The following is a 22533-nucleotide window of genomic DNA, read 5'->3' on the forward strand; positions in this document are numbered from 1 at the left end:
GCTGGGGACCTTTGGCAGCAACAGCTTGGGAGCATCCTTTAGCCCAGCCCATCTCCATGCCCCTGTTGGACAGGGTGTATTCGCAGCTTCCCAGTTAATGTCCGTGCAAACAACAGGGGCACTCTTTGCTGCGTCGGGCAAAGCCCCATACACACATCTGTCAAGACACAGGTGAGCGGGGAGCAGTGAGGTCAGGCGGCAGGGTTGTCTGTGAGAAGGAGATGTGCACAGGGGAGCTGGAGGGCAGGCAGGGGACCAGGACGCTTTCAGCTTCCTTGGCCGCGTGGCTGGGAGCGTGGTCCTCCCCAAGCCCTCTCCTGAGGGCCTCACTTACACCAGTGGGCAAGGAGGGCTGTGCCAGGAGAGGCTGCCTGAGCACCCACACAGGGCCAGGCTGCACGTGGTCACGCTCCGCACGGGCACAAGCGTGCTGGGCACCGCTGGTTCTGGGCACGTGGCTGGGCTGCTGCTGAGTGCTTTGTCTGTGAGAGCAGCAGCCTGGTGTGGCGTGGTTGGGCAGAGCAATCTTCTGCGAGATGCCTGGGACACTTCCACCAAAGCAAAGTAGTGATTAGGGAAACATTTACCTTTATTGCTGGGGTGAGTTCAGTTATAGCATCGTTTTCTCTTTCATGTAATGGCATGTCACCATCCCTCCCTCCCATCACCTCTTTCTTCTCCAGGGCACCTTTGTAAGCCAATGTCCCCAATTAGGAGGCATGTAATTGTCTCGCATCATTATCTGTGTCATGAAGCTTGTCCATTCGATGTCATGATTCCCTGGGGTTTCTGCCACCACCCCCTGGCCGATGCCCCGGGCATTCTGCGACATGTATAAAAGAGCCGAGGGCTCCACAGCCCTCTATCCAGCTTCCTCCGCTTGACTCTCCTCATCAACTGGGTAAGTCCAGCTCTTGGAAGTATCTTGGAGATCTCTCTCTACTTCCCTCAATACAATCCCTTCCCCACACCCTTGTCTAATTCCTGGTGTGTTTTCCAGGACTCCTTGCCTGCCTGAAAGATGTCCTGCTCCAGCCTGTCCCTCTCCTCCTGTGGGGTGGCCGCCCCGGCCCCGCTGGCTGACACCGCCAACGAGCCCTGCGTGCGGCAGTGCCCTGACTCCACTGTGGTGATCCAGCCCCCACCTTCCGTGGTCACCTTCCCCGGGCCCATCCTCAGCTCCTTCCCACAGTACAGCATTGTTGGCTCAGCGGGAGCCCCCGGTGTTGGAGGGGGCTATGGCGGCACTTTTGGAGGCCGTGGTGGTTTTGGAGGCCTTGGGGGCTATGGTGGCCTTGGTGGCTACGGAGGCTATGGTCTCTATGGGGGCTATGGAGGCTTTGGGGGCTGCGGATACAGTGGCTGGCGACGAGGCCACAGGTACCTCAGTGGCAACTGTGGGCCTTGCTAAGCCCCACCCTCGGTCCAGCCACAGATGAAGGAGAGCTCTGCAAAAGCCCCAGGCACATCTTGACACAGCACCCTGAGAACGACTCCCCATCTGCATTGCTGTACTCCAGAGCTTGGACAACTTGTGCCTCCTTGGGGCCCACCTCTGCCTTCCTCCTGCCCTGCTTAGTCATCCCTTCCAGATCCGCGGGTCTGTGAAGATGCAGAACCCTGCTGGGTGCCTGCTCCTGCGGCTCGACTGATGCTCACTGTCACTCTGCTCTCTGCCAGGAGACTGGGGAAAGTCCTGGCCAGGGCCCTGCTCTTCTCCCAACTCCCTCCTCCCCTGGAACTGCAATAAAAGCTCTGCTGCATCACAATGTTGACCCATGGTTTATCTTGACCCTTCCTTCTTCTTTCATACTTCCCACAAACCTCAGAGCCTGTGGTTCTGGGCTTCCTGAGTGTCCTCTCAAAGCCATCAAACGGCCATGATACCAAAGCTCTTTGAGCAGGAATTTGGACTGCCTACCCTCCTGTGGTCCCTCCCTCAGAAGGGGAAGGAGGAGGCAGGGTGCAGGAATGTGGAGGGGTTGGAGGCAAGGCAGCTGGGGAGGTGCTGTGGGTTCATCACCCTCTTCCCTATTGACCCATTGCTTCCCAAGTGGCTCTGATCTGAGCCTTTCCCCTCGTGTGACTCCATTGAAGTCCCAAGCTCCACAGCCCTGGGGCTGCAGGCAGCCCGTGGGGAATGTCCAGAGTGGGCAGCAAACTCACTGTGGGGCCTAAGAGCTCTTGACTGCAGAGTGCAGGAGCCCAAAGCGAGGAGAAGACAGAGAGGGAGAATGTGTTGTCAAAGGAGATGAGCATGGGCCGCACTGCAGGCCAGCCCATGGTAGAGGAACACGCTGCCAAGGGCAGGCGGAGGAAGTGAGGCATGTCCCACAGGTTACCCTGACGAGGTCCTCAGTGGGAAGTGTCTGGTAGGGCCCAGGAAGCCAATGCTGCCACATGGGGTATTGGGTATGGAAGTGTGGTTTTGGGTGTGTGGTGTGTTCGACAGACTAGAGGGAAGGCATGCCATCCAGAGGGACCTTGACAAGGTGGAAAGGCCTGAGCAAACCTCATGAAGTTCAACAAGGCCAAGTGCAAGGTCCTGCACATGAGTTGGGCCAATCCCAAGCACCAATACAGGCTGGGTAGAGAATGGATTGAGAGCAGCCCTGAGGAGAAGCATTTAGGGGTGCTCATTGATGAGAAGCTCAACAGGAGCTGCAATGCACTGTTGCAGCCCAGAAGGCCAACTGCAGCATTGCATCAAAAGCAGCACGGCCAGCAGTTGAGGGAGCGGATTTTGCCCCTCTATTCCACTCTGGTGAGATGCCCCCCATGCAGTATTGTGTCCAGTTCTGGAGCGCAAAACATAATAAGGACACGGACCTCTTGGAGCAGGCCCAGAAGAGGCCATAAAGATGATGAGAGGGCTGGAGCACCTCTCCTATGAGGACAGGCTGAGAGAGCTGGGGCTGTTCAGCCTGGAGAGGAGAAGGCTCTGGTGAGACCACCCAGTACCTAAAAGAGGGTGATAGGAAAGACAGGGAGAAACACTTTAGCAGGGCCTGTTGTGATAGAATGAGGGGTAATGGTTTTAAAATAGAAGGATGTAGATTTAGACTAGATGTAAGCAAAAAATTTTTTATGCTGAGGGTGGTGGAACATTGGCCCAGGTTGCCCAGAGAGGTGGTGGATGCCCCATCCTTGGAAATATTCAAGGCCAGGTTGGCTGGGGCTCTGAGGAACCAGATCTGAGGAGCAGATGTCCCTGCTCCTTACAGAGGCCTTGGACTGGACGGGCTTTAAAGGCCCTTCCAACCCAAACTATTCTGTGATTCTATGAAGAATCAAGGAAAAACCATGGGCCGACATTGCGATGCAACAGAGCTTTTATTGCAGTTCCAGGGGAGGAGGGAGTAGGGACTGGACCAGGGTGCTGGCCAAGGGCTGCCCACATCTCCTGGCAGAGAGCAGAGTGACAGAGAGCATCAGTTCTGATGAAGGAGCAGGCACCCAGCGTGGGGCTGCATCACCATGGGCCAGTGACTCTTGAAGAGATGATCAAGAAGGGCAGGAGGAAGGCAGAGCAGGGTTCCAAGCAGGCATGAAGGGTCCAGGCTGTGGAGTGCAGTGATGGAAAAGAGAATTCCTCCCTTCAAGCATCAGGCTGGGATGTGCTGCGAGGCTTTTCTGGAGATGTCCTTCATCTGTGGTTTAGCAGGGCCCACAGTTGCCATTGAGGTACCTGTGGCCTCGTCGCCAGCCACTGTATCCGCAGCCCCCAAAGCCTCCATAGCCCCCATAGAGACCATAGCCTCCGTAGCCACCAAGGCCACCATAGCCCCCAAGGCCCCCAAGGCCCCAGGAGCCTCCAAAACCACCACGACCTCCAAAAGTGCCGCCATAGCCCCCTCCAACGCCGGGGGCTCCCGCTGAGCCAACCACACTGTACTGTGGGAAGGAGCTGAGGATGGGCCCGGGGAAGGTGACCACGGAAGGTGGGGGCTGGATCACCACAGTGGAGTCAGGGCACTGCCGCACGCAGGGCTCGTTGGCGGTGTCAGCCAGGGGTGCTGGGGCGGCCACCCCACAGGAGTAGAGGGACAGGCTGGAGCAGGACATCTTTCAGGCAGGCAAGGAGTCCTGGAAAACACACCAGGAATTAGACAAGGGTGTGGGGAAGGGATTGTATTGAGAGAAGTAGAGAGAGATCTCCAAGATGCTTCCAAGAGCTGGACTTACCCAGTTGATGAGGAGAGTCAAGTGGAGGAAGCTGGATAGAGGGCTGTGGAGCCCTCGGCTCTTTTATACATGTCGCAGAATGCCCGGGGCATCGGCCAGGGGGTGGTGGCAGAAGACCCAGCTAATCAGGAGACCAAGTGGATAATGACACTGATTTCATGTGATGCGAGACAATTATATGCCTCCTCGCTGGGGACATCAGTGTGCAAACATGCCCTGGAGAGGGTAGAGGTGATGGGAGCAACACACCGTGACACATCATGACATGAAAGACAAGGTTCTGCTGTAGCTGACCTGGCGCCACCAATAAACCCCGATCTGTCCCTAATCCCACCACTTTGCCTACGTGGAAGAATCCTGAGCGTCTTGCAGCAGTGCTTTGTAATCCTGTGCACAGCCATCACGCCTGTCATTACCGCTTTTTTACGAGCTGGTAAACAGAGGCACTGGGACGTTGGGCAAAGGGAGAAGCCATTCGACCCGCTTGGGGTGCCTCCCAAACGCCCACCATCTCCCAGTTCCTGTGAGGGCTGGGGACCTTTGGCAGCAACAGCTTGGGAGCATCCTTTAGCCCAGCCCATCTCCATGCCCCTGTTGGACAGGGTGTATTCGCAGCTTCCCAGTTAATGTCCGTGCAAACAACAGGGGCACTCTTTGCTGCGTCGGGCAAAGCCCCATACACACATCTGTCAAGACACAGGTGAGCGGGGAGCAGTGAGGTCAGGCGGCAGGGTTGTCTGTGAGAAGGAGATGTGCACAGGGGAGCTGGAGGGCAGGCAGGGGACCAGGACGCTTTCAGCTTCCTTGGCCGCGTGGCTGGGAGCGTGGTCCTCCCCAAGCCCTCTCCTGAGGGCCTCACTTACACCAGTGGGCAAGGAGGGCTGTGCCAGGAGAGGCTGCCTGAGCACCCACACAGGGCCAGGCTGCACGTGGTCACGCTCCGCACGGGCACAAGCGTGCTGGGCACCGCTGGTTCTGGGCACGTGGCTGGGCTGCTGCTGAGTGCTTTGTCTGTGAGAGCAGCAGCCTGGTGTGGCGTGGTTGGGCAGAGCAATCTTCTGCGAGATGCCTGGGACACTTCCACCAAAGCAAAGTAGTGATTAGGGAAACATTTACCTTTATTGGTGGGGTGAGTTCAGTTATAGCATCGTTTTCTCTTTCATGTAATGGCATGTCACCATCCCTCCCTCCCATCACCTCTTTCTTCTCCAGGGCACCTTTGTAAGCCAATGTCCCCAATTAGGAGGCATGTAATTGTCTCGCATCATTATCTGTGTCATGAAGCTTGTCCATTCGACGTCATGATTCCCTGGGGTTTCTGCCACCACCCCCTGGCCGATGCCCCGGGCATTCTGCGACATGTATAAAAGAGCCGAGGGCTCCACAGCCCTCTATCCAGCTTCCTCCGCTTGACTCTCCTCATCAACTGGGTAAGTCCAGCTCTTGGAAGTATCTTGGAGATCTCTCTCTACTTCCCTCAATACAATCTCTTCCCCACACCCTTGTCTAATTCCTGGTGTGTTTTCCAGGACTCCTTGCCTGCCTGAAAGATGTCCTGCTCCAGCCTGTGTGTCCCTTCCTGTGGGGTGGCCGCCCCAGCACCCCTGGCTGACACCGCCAACGAGCCCTGCGTGCGGCAGTGCCCTGACTCCACTGTGGTGATCCAGCCCCCACCTTCCGTGGTCACCTTCCCCGGGCCCATCCTCAGCTCCTTCCCACAGTACAGTGTGGTTGGCTCAGCGGGAGCCCCCGGCGTTGGAGGGGGCTATGGCGGCACTTTTGGAGGCCGTGGTGGTTTTGGAGGCTCCTGGGGCCTTGGGGGCCTTGGGGGCTATGGTGGCCTTGGTGGCTACGGAGGCTATGGTCTCTATGGGGGCTATGGAGGCTTTGGGGGCTGCGGATACAGTGGCTGGCGACGAGGCCACAGGTACCTCAATGGCAACTGTGGGCCCTGCTAAGCCACAGATGAAGGACATCTCCAGAAAAGCCTCGCAGCACATCCCAGCCTGATGCTTGAAGGGAGGAATTCTCTTTTCCATCACTGCACTCCACAGCCTGGACCCTTCATGCCTGCTTGGAACCCTGCTCTGCCTTCCTCCTGCCCTTCTTGATCATCTCTTCAAGAGTCACTGGCCCATGGTGATGCAGCCCCACGCTGGGTGCCTGCTCCTTCATCAGAACTGATGCTCTCTGTCACTCTGCTCTCTGCCAGGAGATGTGGGCAGCCCTTGGCCAGCACCCTGGTCCAGTCCCTACTCCCTCCTCCCCTGGAACTGCAATAAAAGCTCTGTTGCATCGCAATGTCGACCCATGGTTTTTCTTGACCCTTCTTTCTGCTTTCACATTTCCCTCAAACCTCAGAGCCTGTGGTTCTGGGCTGCTTGAATCTCTCATGGCCGTGCCCTTGCAGCATGTGGGCAGTTTGGTCAGTGTGTTACAGCTGATGATGACAGTCCCAGCTGGGTCTTGTAGAGCTCAGCCCACTGAGCTTTCCTCCAGTCTCCCACCAGCAGCAAACACAATGAAGTCCCAAAGCCCAGAACTGGAAAACGGGAAGGTGCCATAGGCGTCTTGCAGAAGCTCTTCCAAATCCTCGCACAACCAGCATACCTGGCATTTCCTCCTTTTCTTGACTTGTTGACGGTCACAGTGGGAGGTCCTGGGAGATGGAGATGACCACTGCATGTACAGGGCTGCTGGCCATGTTCCTGTGCCAAGGTGAAGGTGGGGGCCACCGGGAAGGGGTAAAATAGACACAGCCACTTTTTCCTGAGTGGCCTCTGCCGTGGTTTTGTTTAGTGAGGGGGGGCATAAGGTGGTAGCTTCTGTAGGAAACTGCTAGAAATCGCTTCCCTTTGTTCAGTGGACTCGGCCGGGCCTAGGGGGGACCTGCTGCTGGCCAAGGTTGAGCCAATTGGTAGCAGAATGTTCCGTGATAACGCCACTGCGATAACATATTTAAGAAGGGGAAAACAGAAAAAAAAAAGAGAGAAGAGAAGATGTGAAGAAGCTGAACAGGAGCAGAGGTGCAGAGGGGGAGGCACAGGCCTCATGGGCCTTGCAGGCCTCACCCTCTGGCCTCTTGCCAGGCGTCCGACTGGGCCCGACTCGGTCTGGCCCAGCTGCAAGAAGTGGAGAGGAGATGAGAGGTGAATGAGATGTAAAAAACATCCTGAGAGACATCTGCCAGCCTGTCATGAGGAACGGCTGCAGATGCCAAGGTCAGTTCAGAAGAAGGGGGAGGAGTAATGCGGCTCCTGGCCAAGATTCCCCTGCAGCCTGTGGTGACGACCATGGTGGAGCAGGTTGTCCCCCTGCAGCCCATGGAGGTCCACGGAGGAGCAGAGATCCACTTGGAGCCCGTGAAGGACCCCGTACCGGGGGAGGTGGATGCCTGAAGGAGGCTGTGGCCCGTGGAGGGCCCGCTGGGACAGCCGTTCTGGAGAGACTGTACTCCATGGAAGAGATGACCCACGCCGGAGCAGTTCCACAAAGGACTGTGGCGTAGGCGTGGGACCCCACGATGGAGCAGGGGAGGAATGTGAGGAGTTCTTCCCCTGACCATGAAGCAGCGGCGTGAAACAACGTATGATGAACTGACCGCAACCGCCATTCCCTCTTCCGCCCTGTGCCGCTCAAGGTCAGTTCAGAAGTGAGGGGGAGGAGTAATGAGGCTCCTGGCCAAGATTCCCCTGCAGCCTGTGTTGACGACCATGGTGGAGCTCAGGAGGGGAAGGTGGTAGAGATAATAAGTTTGGCAAGAGGGAGGGGTGGATGGAGGTTATCTTGTTCTCTGTCTCATTATCCAGCTGTTTGTAGTAATAAATGAATAGTTTTCCCCAAGTTGAGTCTGTTTTGCCCGTGACAGTAACTTTAAGGATTTCTCCCTGTCCTTATCTCAAACCTCGAGCCGTTTTTCCTTATATTTTCTCTCCCTGTTCTCTCGGAGGGTGGGGGGAGTGAGAGAGAGACTGCGTAGTCTGGTCCTGATCGGGGCTGAACTACGACATCCTCTCAAAGCCATCAAACGGCCACGATGCCAAAGCTCTTTGAGCAGGAAGTTGGACTGCCTACCCTCCTGAGGTACCTCCCTTCCCCAAGTATCTTCCAACCGTATGATCCTGGCATGCATTTTTGTCTTTAACAGAGCGAATTCTGGCCAGAGCCATCAGGAAGGGCAGTGTGGCAGCACATTCGTCACATGTCCTGGTTCATGTGGTGTCCCCTGTGTATCTACTGAGGACATTGTGGTGGAAGGGGGTGTTGGTGACTCCATCACAGCTGCTGTGGCTGGATGCTTTGTGTGAGGGTGTGTCAGCATGAACTACTCTCTGGGCTGGTGTGCGAGGAATGGCAGCAAAGGGCCTGCAAAGTGTGGTCAAGAACACTGGGCGGTGGGAAGCTCTCATGTACTGCCTGGTCAGAACTGTGTCCCTGGGATGTGGGTGGGTGTCACATGGAATGCTGGGAAAAGCATCTGCTCTAGTGGCCAAGGCAAGTCGGGGCCAAAAGTGCTCCAAGGAACAGTGGGAGATGGAGCAAAAAGGAGGAGGAAGAGGAGGAGGAGGGGTGGAGGAGTCTGGAGGGGATGGAGGCAAGGCAGCTGGGGAGGTGCTGTGGGTTCATCACCCTCTTCCCTATTGACCCATTGCTTCCCAAGTGGCTCTGATCTGAGCCTTTCCCCTCGTGTGACTCCATTGGAGTCCCAAGCTCCACAGCCCTGGGGCTGCAGGCAGCCCGTGGGGAATGTCCAGAGTGGGCAGCAAACTCACTGTGGGGCCTAAGAGCTCTTGACTGCAGAGTGCAGGAGCCCAAAGCGAGGAGAAGACAGAGAGGGAGAATGTGTTGTCAAAGGAGATGAGCATGGGCCCCACTGCAGGCCAGCCCATGGTAGAGGAACACGCTGCCAAGGGCAGGCGGAGGAAGTGAGGCATGTCCCACAGGTTACCCTGATGAGGTCCTCAGTGGGAAGTGTCTGGTAGGGCCCAGGAAGCCAAAGTGGGGGTATTGGGTATGGAGGGGAGGGTCACGAAAAACCATGGGTCAACATTGTGATGCAACAGAGCTTTTATTGCAGTTCCAGGGGAGGAGGGAGTTGGGAGAAGAGCAGGGCCCTGGCCAGGACTTTCCCCAGTCTCCTGGCAGAGAGCAGAGTGACAGTGAGCATCAGTCGAGCCGCAGGAGCAGGCACGAAGCAGGGTTCTGCATCTTCACGGACCAGCGAGTCTGGAAGGGATGAGTGAGCAGGACAAGAGGAAGGCAGAGGTGGGCCCCAAGGAGGCACAAGTTGTCCAAGCTCTGGAGTACAGCAATGCAGATGGGGAGTCCCTTCTCAGGGTGCTGTGTCAAGATGTGCCTGGGGCTTTTGCAGAGCTCTCCTTCATCTGTGGCTGGACCGAGGGTGGGGCTTAGCAAGGCCCACAGTTGCCACTGAGGTACCTGTGGCCTCGTCGCCAGCCACTGTATCCGCAGCCCCCAAAGCCTCCATAGCCCCCATAGAGACCATAGCCTCCGTAGCCACCAAGGCCACCATAGCCCCCAAGGCCTCCAAAACCACCACGGCCTCCAAAAGTGCCGCCATAGCCCCCTCCAACACCAGGGGCTCCCGCTGAGCCAACCACACTGTACTGTGGGAAGGAGCTGAGGATGGGCCCGGGGAAGGTGACCACGGAAGGTGGGGGCTGGATCACCACAGTGGAGTCAGGGCACTGCCGCACACAGGGCTCGTTGGTGGTGTCAGCCAGGGGGGCCGGGGCGGCCACCCCACAGGAAGGGACACACAGGCTGGAGCAAGACATCTTTCTGTTCAGAAGGTGAAGCTGTAAGACAAGGCAGATGTCAAGATTTGTGCTAAGCCTGATCCTAAATCCCTCCTGGCTCTCTTACACTTGGAACCTCTGTTGCAGGACATGCTCTGCATCATCTCTGGCAGTCAGCGCAAAAAGCAGTTCCACAGATTAAGTGCTGGTGTAGACCCCTTGATCTCCCTTGTGCTCCCCAGTCCTGACTTGCCCACAGGAGAAAGGAAAAAATCCCTCATCCAAAGCAGATGCAAAGTCAACGAGCTCCCAAAGGACTTGAGTGCATTGGTATACTCAGGGCTTGGTACCTACAAGTTTAAATTCCCACCCCTTCCATAGCTCTCAAACAGCACCGTTACATCCTAGCTACGCACGATGAAAGAGTGGTGAAGCCCACAGCTAAACATCCCCTGAGAAAGCCACTGCTGAGGAAGGCAAGAGGGAGGCAAGACTTGGACTTACCACAGTGATCAGGAGAGTCAAGTGGAGGAAGCTGGATAGAGGGCTGTGGAGCCCTTGGCTCTTTTATACATGTCGCAGAGTGCCCGGGGCATCGGCCAGGGGGTGGTGGCAGAAGACCCAGCTAATCATGGAAGCAAGTGGTCAAGCCTCATGAAACAGATTATGATGCGGGGCAATTATATGCCTCCTCATTGTGTACACGAGCAAGCAAACGTGCCCCGGAGAAGAAAGAGGTGATGGGAGGGGTAGACAGTGACACACCATGACATGAAAGACAAGGTGCTTCGGTAGTTGACTTGGCGGCACCAATAAATCCCAATCTGTCCCTAATCCTCCGTTTTGCTTACGTGAAGAGTCCTGGGTATCTTGCAGAAGATTGCTCTGTCGAACCACGCCACTTTCAGCAGCAGCCCAGCCATGTGCCCAGAATCAGTGGTGCCCAGCTTGCCAATCTCTACAGTGAGCATGGCCACTGGTTCTCTGGGTGCTCAGAGATTCTCTCCTGACACATTCCTCACTGCCCAGTTGTGTAATTGTGTCCCCTCAGGGAGGACCACGCTCACAGACACACGGCTACAGTGGCTGAGAGTGTCTTGGTCCTATTCCTGCCCTCCTGGTCCTCTGTGCATGCCTACCCACTCACAGGTCTCCAGTGCCTGATCCTACTGCCCTCCCACCCATGTCTGTGCCAGCACTGGCCATAGATGGGGCTTTGTCACACACAAGACCTATCTCCTCTGCTCTTTGCATGGCCATTGGGTGAATTGGGGAGGTATAAATCAATATGTTATGTGGTGACAGGAAAATCTCCAAGGATTACAGATGCCCCTTGCACTTGGTACTGTGATCTCCCCAGACCTCAATGGCATGGGGCAATGGTTGACATGTGGGAGCTGCAGTGGGTGGGTGGGATGGCTTCTCTCTTTGCCCAGCCTTCCGGTGCCACTGTTTACCAGCCTATAAAAGAAAGATAATGACAGGCGTGTTGGCTATATGCAGGATTGCAAAGCATCTGCAAGACGCTCAGGACTCTGGCACCTAGGCAAAGTGGAGATTAGGGACAGATCGGGGTTTATTGGTGCTGGCAGGTCAGCTACAGCAGCGCCTTGTCTTTCATGTCATGATGTGTCACTGTCTACACCTCCCATCACCTCTTTCTTCTCCGGGGCACGTTTGCTTGCTCGTGTACACAATGAGGAGGCATATAATTGCCCCGCATCATAATCTGTTTCATGAGGCTTGACCACTTGCTTCCATGATTAGCTGGGTCTTCTGCCACCACCCCCTGGCCGATGCCCCGGGCACTCTGCGACATGTATAAAAGAGCCAAGGGCTCCACAGCCCTCTATCCAGCTTCCTCCACTTGACTCTCCTGATCACTGTGGTAAGTCCAAGTCTTGCCTCCCTCTTGCCTTCCTCAGCAGTGGCTTTCTCAGGGGATGTTTAGCTGTGGGCTTCACCACTCTTTCATCGTGCGTAGCTAGGATGTAACGGTGCTGTTTGAGAGCTATGGAAGGGGTGGGAATTTAAACTTGTAGGTACCAAGCCCTGAGTATACCAATGCACTCAAGTCCTTTGGGAGCTCGTTGACTTTGCATCTGCTTTGGATGAGGGATTTTTTCCTTTCTCCTGTGGGCAAGTCAGGACTGGGGAGCACAAGGGAGATCAAGGGGTCTACACCAGCACTTAATCTGTGGAACTGCTTTTTGCGCTGACTGCCAGAGATGATGCAGAGCATGTCCTGCAACAGAGGTTCCAAGTGTAAGAGAGCCAGGAGGGATTTAGGATCAGGCTTAGCACAAATCTTGACATCTGCCTTGTCTTACAGCTTCACCTTCTGAACAGAAAGATGTCTTGCTCCAGCCTGTGTGTCCCTTCCTGTGGGGTGGCCGCCCCGGCCCCCCTGGCTGACACCACCAACGAGCCCTGTGTGCGGCAGTGCCCTGACTCCACTGTGGTGATCCAGCCTCCACCTTCCGTGGTCACCTTCCCCGGGCCCATCCTCAGCTCCTTCCCACAGTACAGTGTGGTTGGCTCAGCGGGAGCCCCTGGTGTTGGAGGGGGCTATGGCGGCACTTTTGGAGGCCGTGGTGGTTTTGGAGGCCTTGGGGGCTATGGTGGCCTTGGTGGCTATGGAGGCTATGGTCTCTACGGGGGTTATGGAGGCTTTGGGGGCTGCGGATACGGCGGCTGGGCCCGAGGCCACAGGTACCTCAGTGGCAACTGTGGGCCTTGCTAAGCCCCAAAGATCCACAGACTTCACTGCTGCATCTGCTCTGGCTCTTCACAAGTAGCCCCTCTCATCTTCTACCACCGGATGCAGAACGAAGCTTTCAGCCCCTCTTTAGGCTGTGGCAAAGCAGCTGCTTGAACTTTGTGATCCTTGCTTCTTTGCACGGAATAGCCTTGCAGACCTTCAGCTGGCGGCTTTGGGTTTCCAGCAATTCCTCCAAAAGCTGCCCTCCACCTGCGATACAACGAAACTGTACTCGTCCTCAGATGGGAGGCTCCCCTGCTCTGCCCAGCTCTGAGATTCCCAGCCTGCACCAGGAAGGTGAACTCTTTGGGGCAGAGCCCTGGGTTGTGCCTTGCTGGTGTCTTACGATTTTTGTGTTTCCCATTTATTGTTTCTGTGTTGTTTTGTTTCCTGCTGTCACTGTCTCTTGCATTTTCCATCCCCATTAAAGAATCTGCATTACATGAAGATTTCTTTTTTTTAGTCTGAATTTGTTCTTCACTGTGGTTGGAGTTATGTCTGTAATTGAGCGATGATGTGAACAGTCAGATAGCAATTAATTTGCTAAAATAATTTGCGGAAGCTCTGAGCTTCTCTCAGAAATGGCTTTTGAAATGCAATGTAGGGAAATTACTAGCAAATTATTAGTTTCATTAAAAAAGATAGATTTCAAAGGTGAAATGCCACTTTCTGTTTAGTGAGGTCTCTAGAGGAATGAAAACTAAGCTAGCGGTGTATTTCTTTCCCATTCATACTCTTCACCCTGCTCCCATCAATTAGACATGATGCTTGGGGTAATGCACTAAGCATGCACCCTGCAGTGTGGCTGGTGCATTCACAAGTGTGGTTATCTGTGGGCAGCCCTAGGCCATCCTTCCCCTCCCACTCATGACGCAGGTCAATGTCTTCACGGCGTGTCGGAGTGCTGTGCGTGGGCTGCACATTTCTCCACCCTGCCAGCTGCACTCAGATGTTCACAGCAGGTTGAGGGAGGTGATTCTGTTCCTCTACTCTGCCCTGGTGAGACCCCACCTGGACTACTGCGTCCAGTTCTGGAGCCCCCAACACAAGAAGGACATGGACCAGTTAGAGAGGGCCCAGAGGAGGCTACGAAGATGATAAAAGGGCTGGAGCACCTCTCCTATGAGGCCAGGCTGAGAGAGTTGGGGCTGTTCAGCCTGGAGAAGAGGAGGCTCTGGGGAGATCTGATAGCGGTCTTCCAGTACCTCAAGGGGGCCTACAAGAAAGATGGGGAGAGGCTGTTCAGCAGGCCCTGTTGCAATAGGACAAGGAGTAATGGCTTTAAAATAGAGGGGGGAAGATTTAGATTAGATATTAGGAAAAAATTTTTTACACTGAGGGTTGTAGAACACTGGAACAGGTTGCCCAGAGAGGTCGTGGAAGGCCCATCCCTGGAAACGTTCAAGGCCAGGCTGGATGAGGCTCTGAGCAACCTGACCTAGTCAGGGATGTCCCTGGTCCTTGCAGGGGGGTTGGACTAGATGACCTTTGAAGGTCCCTTCCAACCCTAACCATTCTATGATTCTATGATTCTATGATCTTGCTTTGGGCTTGGAGCAAAGTGCTGGAAAGCTGCTCAGTCCTGAGATGGATGGGACAAATTTGGAGTGGAGTTTTACCCAAGGCCTTGCAGGGACTGCTGTTACACGCGGCAACAGCCAGGGACTCAGCTTGGTCCTGGAGAGTGTCAAATATTCAGCACATGTTTAATAAGATGGCGTAGAAAAGTATTCCTGGGATTTTGTGACATTTGCACAAAAAGAAGAAACACAGAATACCTATGGCCATGGATAAATATACTATAAATTCATTGATAAGTAAAAGAAGAAGGAAATGGCATATATGGTAATGAAAACCAAAAGACATATTTTGGTACAGAACATTTATTCGGAAAAAGACAGCTTTTCTACAATTCTGGAACAAAATTGTACAGAATATAAAGACCATCCTTCCAGGGGTTCAGTGGGGTTCTGGCTAATCACCAGGGTCAGAGTGATGCAGTCTATAAAAAATGTTTTTTCTTCTTTGGTGCAGTCGCTGTGTGCACTTTCTAGCATCCTAAGTCACCTCTCTAAGCTCAACGTCACTAATGTAACTGAAATGAGTCAAAGCACAATGTAAGCCGATGACTAAATTGGAAAGCCAGAGGATAACAGATCTAAACTAAAGGCAAAGTCAGAAAATGCACACACGAGCCTGCCTTTCGCAGGTGCTGAGCATTTGCAGCTCTCATTCTTTGCAGCTGGAGCCAGACAACACCCAGCACTGGGACTGGTGCCTACCAGCTCCACCCTCAACTAGCACCTTGAGTTTCCTTTGCTACTTCTTTAAATTGCTCCGTGCACACTATGGCTGAGCTTAGTATGTCCAGTGTTTCCCAGAGCGGTATGAATTGCATGGATGTGTCCATTGGGAAGAATAGGAGTAGGAGTATTTTGGAGCACACCGGGGCTCAGGTCGGGCAATGATCTGAGGGGTAAGTTTCTCCGTGGCTGCCTCCAGCCTCCCTGTCACCTCTGCTGGCAGGGCTGCAGTGGCAGGGGGCTCAGCCAGGGCCACCTCGGAGGGCTCTGAGCTTCCCACAACGCTTTGCTGTGGGTAGGTGGTGAGGATGGGCCCCGGGAAGGTGACGATGACGGGCGGTGGGTATATAATCACGCGGGAGTCACCGCAGGCCACGACGCAGGGCTCATTGCTGCTGGTGGCCAGGGGCTGGGGACACTTTGCCTCGCAGGGGTTGGTGCATGCCAGCTGGTCCGAAGCCATCGCCTGGCTGTGGTGGGGGGTGCCTGCAATTTATTTGCAGAATTAGAAAAAAAAAAAAACAAACAAACCACAAAAGCATGCACTTGGTTATTGACAGTTCTAAGCTTGGCTTTAAGAGACCTTTAGACAGAGGTTACTTGGAAGAAGGCAGCAGTTTAGCTCCTTTCTTTGTGTCTGCTGCCTTTTACTTAGTCTGGGTCTCCTTGTCCTTTCTAATTTCCTGCTTTAAGCTTGCTCTCCTTGATCCTCTTTCTCCGGGAGAAAAAAAATCCTCCCCTTTCTTTGCATGCCACCTCCAAAACATCTCTAAAGCCTCCCTGTCCTTTGTAATACTTCCCGGAGACAAGTTTGATCTTGTTCCCGTGGCATCTCTTTTCCTCCCACACACAGCTTCTCAGGGCAGTGCCTAGAGTCTGCATTTTACAGATGGGATGCAAAGGGAGGAAAGAAAAAAATTATCTGGATTTTCAATAGATTTGAGTGTTGAGTAATTTATTTAGCAGCCTGCTTAATTTCCTATACCGTATTCCTTGCAGATTCCTGTTATCAGGCAGTAAGACGTTCCACTAAAATACAAGAAAATGAAAGGCTAGGAATAAATGAGGGATTAAAAATATTGGTTTAATAAGTAAGACACACAACTTAAAAATATTTTTATTGTGGTGATATTGCCAACCCAAATGAAAAAAACTGCAGCTTCAGCTAGGGTACCACACACTTAACAGTGTTTGTTTCGTGCTTTAGATTAAATCTTCACATAAAAGCTAGTTTTCCATGGCATAACATCATGCAATTTTTTAAACTTGTGAATCCGACACTCTGTAGTGATGAATAAAGGGAAAAAAATATTATTTTGTTCTCAGTTAAGTCCTGCATACTGCAGTATACTAGAACTGCTGTCCTTGAGAGCATTTGGAAGAGGAGGACTAGGGGACATGGCAGCTTTGCAACATTCCTTACCATAAGTAAACAGAAAATGCAGAATGTTTCTAAGGCAGGTGGTGCATAATTGGGAGCTAACCCCAACTCAGTGAGCCTTATCTTTGGAGAAGTGGTACACAGGATCCTAAAGTATGTAGCCCGCAACACTTTCTAATAAATAAACTATTATATTGCCAAGCATAAAGTAAAAATAACCTGAAAGCTGCTTTCCCTGACTTGAGAAGCTCAGTGCTGTTTTGCACCACAGGGGAATGCACAGGGCGAGGAGTTCTTTGATCTGTTTACTTGTCTCGCCTGTATTCCGAGGAAAGCAGAAGTATTCTCAAATGTATCATTCTGGGGGGGAAAAAAGCACGCACAGCATTTTTCCCCAAATGCCCTTAGGTTAGAACTTAGCTTTGACCTAAAAAAAAAAAAAGCTTAATTTCTTCTCTGTAAAAACACATTAAAATACTAGCAAATTAATATTTTTAATAATAAGAAACTAAAGCTTATTTCCACAGTTACATAAAGTAATAGTATCTAATCTTCACCTGCTGTAGCTTGTTGTGACTCCAATTAAGTTAGCTAAGGATGGACAGATTACGAAGAACAGCAATGCTACATCTCTATAGCTACGTAGAACTAACTTAAACAATGATCTTACTTCAGTAGTTATCTATGAAATCCCCCCTCCTAACAACTCCTGGATCCCGTAGTCATGCCATCTATGCAAAAACAATTCTTAAATCTGTTGTCACATAGAGAAAATCGAGATTTTCAGAAAACTTCTGAAAAATTTTCAGAACCAAGATTAAAATTCTGAATTCTGAAAATTTTTCAGAATGAAGAGATTGGAATTCTGAATTCTCCCATAAAATTAACAGCCCAGATGAGTCTTGAAAAGCCTTGTCCTTTATTTTTCCATTCTTTACCCAGCATAGAAAAGATTAGTAAGCATCTTCTTACAGATGTCTCAGAGCCAGGGAATTTATGCAGGATTTAGTCCCGATTTTAACAAAATTCATGCTAAAACAGAATTAAACTCAAAGTTTTTATAGTTGTCAAATCAGACTTACTCAGTGTACCGGAGAGAACAAGTCAAGAGAAGTAGTTAGCGAACCCTTGCACGGAGAGAGTATTTATACCCTTCCTCGAATTGCCTGGAGGAGCTGAGACACCCTTTGTCTAAAGAGCTTTAATTACTAACGAAGCAAACTTTGTTGCATGTATTACTGCTGTAGTTGCTGTAATTGTTTTACTCACTGTTTATGATTATCTAAAGCTGAGTTGGGTAATAATACAAAATGCAGATTGTAACCTGCAAGTTCTTTTCATCCTGAAGTTTCCTGGTTTTATGCTACTGATTTCATTAAGAATTTAAAATACGCTCAGAATTAATGGACTTCTGGTGGCTTATCTTTGCTAAAACCATGGCTGCACAGGGAGTCTTGGAGATGTCAGTGGCACAGTGTGTCAGCACTCGTGGGATTTATTTTCCTTATTGGAAATACAAGCTAACATCTAGTATTTGTCTCCATGGCTAGATAAATCTCTAGAAACACCGGACTTTTTTTTTTTATCTGATATGATGTTAGTGAAGCTTACAGATGTGTTCTTACCTAAGCTGCAGGAAGTATTTGGTGCAAAAACTTTAAAGAGCAAAGCTATCACAGGGTTATCTTTTAAATAAAAATGAAGCCATCTCCAATTATGAAGCTCAAAATGAGGAGTTGATTAAATAAATGTTTTGCATATTTCATTCTGCATGATCTCAGAGAAGTCTAAATCCACTGGGCTGTGATTACAATTAACATAAAATAATTTCCACATATGACATACTAACAGATGTTTGGGAACTTCTCTGAAATCTTGTTTCCTGATGTCTCCAGAGCGTTCCTGATAAGCTCCGCAGCCTAGGTGGCTCATAAAATAAGAATAATGAATGTCAGAGACGCCTCAGGTCGCCAACACCATGATGGTGGTGGCTTTAATTCATTTAAATGTGCTTGGCATTTTTATGCAGGAAGCTTCCCTCCAGAGGAAAGAGCGAGTGTGGTGAACTGATTTCTGGGAAAATGGGCGTACTGCACACGCACTTTGACAAGGTTCTCCCAGTGCCCTTCATGTGTGTGAGCCTCCCATTGTGCACAGGGGCAGAGTTAAGTCCGTCAACACCGACTGGGGGAGCGTTCAGCCTCCTGGTAGGTGCCACGGCAGAGGTAGCCTCAGGTCTTCATGGTTTGGTCCTGACAAGCTGGGATGGATGTCGTACATGCCAGAGGAGCTCACAATTCAGCTGAAAACATAGTATAGATTTTTTTCCTGCCCCCTTAAGTTTTCCATACCTCTTGTTTCTAACTCTTCAGTAATTTCTGTCTGGAAGACCTCTCCCCTCCAAGGATGTATCCCAAAATTACTATTTCAAACCATGGATATTAAATCATGTATAACAAGGATGAAATTCACCCCTACAAAAGAATTCTAGCTGAGCACTCTGGGTTCTCCTTTCAACCGATTTCTATGGTGTTTGGGAGTTCACTGAGAGAACTAGGAGCCAAATCCTGGCTGTCTTATTAAGACGCAGTCCCTTAACTACGAGGTAATTAACTCTTCAAAATTCTCCCATAATACAGCAGTACTATACAGAATTTTCTTTTTCCCCCAGTATTTGCGTTGTGCTCTAGAGTGACTAACAAAGGTAATAAAGGCAACAGAGGGTAAAGAATAATGCAGACTGCGTACACCACAATATAGAATGTTAATATTGTCAGCACCTATTAATTTTAAATTGTTTTAGAAAATTATATCCTTGTGTAAGGCAATAATGGCTCTTGCCTAGCTAGAATACTGTTTATGTGGTCAAACCAGTTCTGTTTGACTTCAGAGCACAGCAGCTTTGTTTGTAAAGCTGAGTCAAGAGCGCTTGCTAATGAAGGAATAATCAAAGGAAAATGCTTGTGGATGGATGGTCTGCTGATGTAGATCTGCGACATTCATTCTCTTCAATTCAAAGAGGCTCTACTTGCTTACGTCATCTGGACACACATTGTATCAGCAAGAATTCTGCCCATTAGGCAAGCGTGAACTGACATATAGGTCCACATGGGTAAGAAGTGTTAGTTGTGTATCGGTGTGAAGAGTCACTGTTTTTCACACTATTGCAAACTCTGACTATCTGACTTTATACAAACCACATGTGAAAGTTGAATAAGCCAAAATTTGAGGCAGTGATTCATGGTCAAATTAGGACAATGCCAGAAATGACCTTGATGTATCTCCTTTAAGGTGATGCTATTACCCAACGCTAGGCGTCACCTACAGCCATTATGATAATACAACTATTTGCATAGGCAACATTAATAAGTGTTTGTGAAACCTTTCCAGTCCTCAGAACATTCCCATGGTGTTTAATTACGCAGGGTGTTTCCAGAAACACCTCATAAAGCCTAACTTATGGTAGAAGGAATGTAATTTAACAAAACTCTGCATCTACTGGGAAAAAAATAAATCCATGGATTGGTGTATCACTGAGTGAAGGATGGTTTTCTCCAGGTGTATTTGCCAGCTCAAGAGAACAGACCCTTTTCTGAAGGTCTTTTGATAACATTTGGTGCGTAAAAAGGGGAAGTCTTGCATGATGACCTCATGATGTGTGCAATTGCTGTCTAGATCCTTGCTTTCCAGGCTTGTCAGGACCCCAAAGGTGCAGAGGGCTGGGAGTTGCTTGGATTTTCCATGTCTTTACCAACACATTTCTAGGTCTTGGCAGACCAGCAAAAAACTCTGAATAGAGTAGGAGAACCTCGAAAGGCACTTTTGGTGCTCTTCTAGCTGGGATTGAACTGGATTTGGAATACTGAAAAATGACAAAGAGCTGTCAAAACATTATCAGTTGGCCTGATAAACCTGGAGGAAGTAAGTGTTGAAGGAGCACAGAAGGAAAGGGGATGAAAGGAGTAGAGCAGAAGAGAGAGACACCTCCGTCACCATGTGTTGACCAGAACTGTATTGAAACGTATTTTAATACAAGAAAATTGAAATACTGGCTTGTTCAGAGCAGGAAAACAAATTAAATTAATGAAATTATGTAAAATCTGTTTGGAATATGTTTACATGGCACGCTCCCCCTCATCCTGCCGTGTGTGGGGTTTTTCTGTTGTTAATCCTGTTTCTTGGTGTGTAGGTAGAAACCAGAGTTGCGCAGATGGGTTCACAAGATGCTGAGTTAACCCTGTAATATTTGGCCTCTGCAGCTCCCTCTAGTTGTTCCATGTGACATTACACAACTTGCCTCAGTTTCCATTTAAATCTTGAGGTTTTTCTTGACTTTCCTCACCCGCTTCCCAAGCATTCCCCTCAACTCTTCATTGTACAGGGTTAGGCTTTAAAGCACACTTGTTTCTTAATGAATAGAGAACATACAGAATCAGTCCTGAAAAAAGAGTTGGGTGGCATCGGAGCTTGCTGAAACACTGATTGTTTGTAGTTCTGTAGCGCTGTGTGTGTAGAAGATGCTGTACAGCCTTCACAAAGTTCTTTGAAAGTATTTCTGCTCAGCCTTCAACAGGAAGGATTTAACAAGTGAATTTCCCCCCCAAGGGAATCCCATGCTCACCTCAAATTTTAAGGACAATTTATAGCTTGGAAACCTGAAGTTATTTAATCAGGGGCAAACCACAGGAATGTAAACAAATTATGCAGGTGAATGAATAAAGTATTTTTAGCAATCTGTGGGTGTAGCAGGGAAATCTGATGTGAGTCATCCTGTGTCCTCCCTGGCAGACCTCAGACCTGGGATGGTTACAGGGTGAGAGGTGCTGTCCAGCACACAGACCTCTGTTCCCACATTCCTGCCCTGGGGGGGCTGACTTTTAATAGAAATCGAAAGTGTTCAGAGCTCAAGGCCTAGAATGAATGATGGCTATAGAAATGAAGTATCATGAATTAAGTTTTAACACATAATTTAAAGTGATGTTATTACTTGATATTTGAACGTAAGGAGTCTCATAAGATACGGTTTGATTCATCCCGTTTGTTTGTTCCAATGTTTTGTGCAGGAAAAACAAAACCAAGTTTGATACGAGGATTTCAAACTTGCTTCTTTTGAAGTAACTATAGGTAGGTGTTGTTTCTTGAAAGTTCCTTGAGAGGGCAGACCAAGAACTTGGGAAAAGCAATGTAAAAGAAGTTGCAAATTTAGGAAATAAACAAAGGACAAAGTAAGAGTGGTTCTGCACACAGAGGAAGCTCTCTGAATTTGGAAAGGGAGAGAGAAGGATGCTAGAGAGACTTGGGAATGGAGAATCTGCTGCATGGGAGAGTTGTTTGTTTGCTTGGGTTTTTTTTAAGTGATGAATAATCCCTTTATACATTCAAGGCTTATTATCAGATGCACTTGATCTGGATGAATAGCTACTTGATAGTAAAGACCTGATTCCAGGACATCTGAGTTGACTTATGTGATACTAATGTTGTAAGAGGTGCTTTGTCTATGTAAATCAACAGAAAGCATTTTAGGGAGCATTTCAGAACTTTTTCCTTGAGGACACTTGGAGATTTCCTAGTGAATGATTGTCCTCTGGTGACCCTCAGAGATGAAATTCCTGTGCTAGACGTAGTTGTGGGTATAAATCTGATTAAATAGAAAACTAGGCTATACCACAACTGTGCAAAGGCATAGAAACAGACTTTTACTACTCAGTCTGAGCCTGGGCAATCCTTCCCCTTCCTGCAGATCGCAGCCATGCGGAGCTTCCCAGCACTGACACAAGTGCTGCATGTGCCTGCCCTCCTTTATAGCACAGCTGGTAGGTCTGGACAACATAGCAGATGTGTGTGTTCACAGCAAAATTACATGCAGCATATATATGCCGGGTCATTTACAAGACCAACGCATGTCTTGCACAGATCATTGGGGAAGGAGAAGGAAAGGACAGACTCTATCCCCTCATTACAGGCTTTGGTCCAAATGAGCAAGTATCCTCCATCTCAGACGCATCACAGCTAAATCTGAGGGACAGGTGTGGTGGTGGCAGACAGTGGTATGACTTTAGTGGTGGATGGAAGCTGCTGGTGGTTGACTTGCTGATCTGCTATTAAATAGACCACAACTGGAGATGTGTTTGTGGGGCTGGACTG

General features: G+C 50.3%; 3 protein-coding genes across 3 annotated transcripts; 2 read left to right on the top strand and 1 right to left on the bottom strand.

The window, feature by feature from the left end:
* The first annotated feature begins 1021 nt into the window (after positions 1–1021).
* On the top strand, positions 1022–1411 carry LOC147597201 (claw keratin-like). The gene has a single exon (XM_086768153.1). It carries the CDS (start codon positions 1022–1024, stop codon positions 1409–1411), a length of 390 nt encoding a protein of 129 aa, XP_086624279.1.
* Positions 1412–9593: 8182 nt separating this feature from the next.
* LOC147597202 (claw keratin-like) lies at positions 9594–9983 on the bottom strand. Its single transcript, XM_086768154.1, has one exon. It carries the CDS (start codon positions 9981–9983, stop codon positions 9594–9596), a length of 390 nt encoding a protein of 129 aa, XP_086624280.1.
* A 2314-nt stretch (positions 9984–12297) lies between these two features.
* LOC147597203 (claw keratin-like) lies at positions 12298–12687 on the top strand. Its single transcript, XM_086768152.1, has one exon. It carries the CDS (start codon positions 12298–12300, stop codon positions 12685–12687), a length of 390 nt encoding a protein of 129 aa, XP_086624278.1.
* The last annotated feature ends 9846 nt before the right edge of the window (positions 12688–22533 follow it).

This window comes from Chlamydotis macqueenii, chromosome 28 (assembly GCF_036417535.1).
Source record: "Chlamydotis macqueenii isolate bChlMac1 chromosome 28, bChlMac1.mat, whole genome shotgun sequence".
In the NCBI taxonomy this organism is placed as follows: domain Eukaryota; kingdom Metazoa; phylum Chordata; class Aves; order Otidiformes; family Otididae; genus Chlamydotis; species Chlamydotis macqueenii.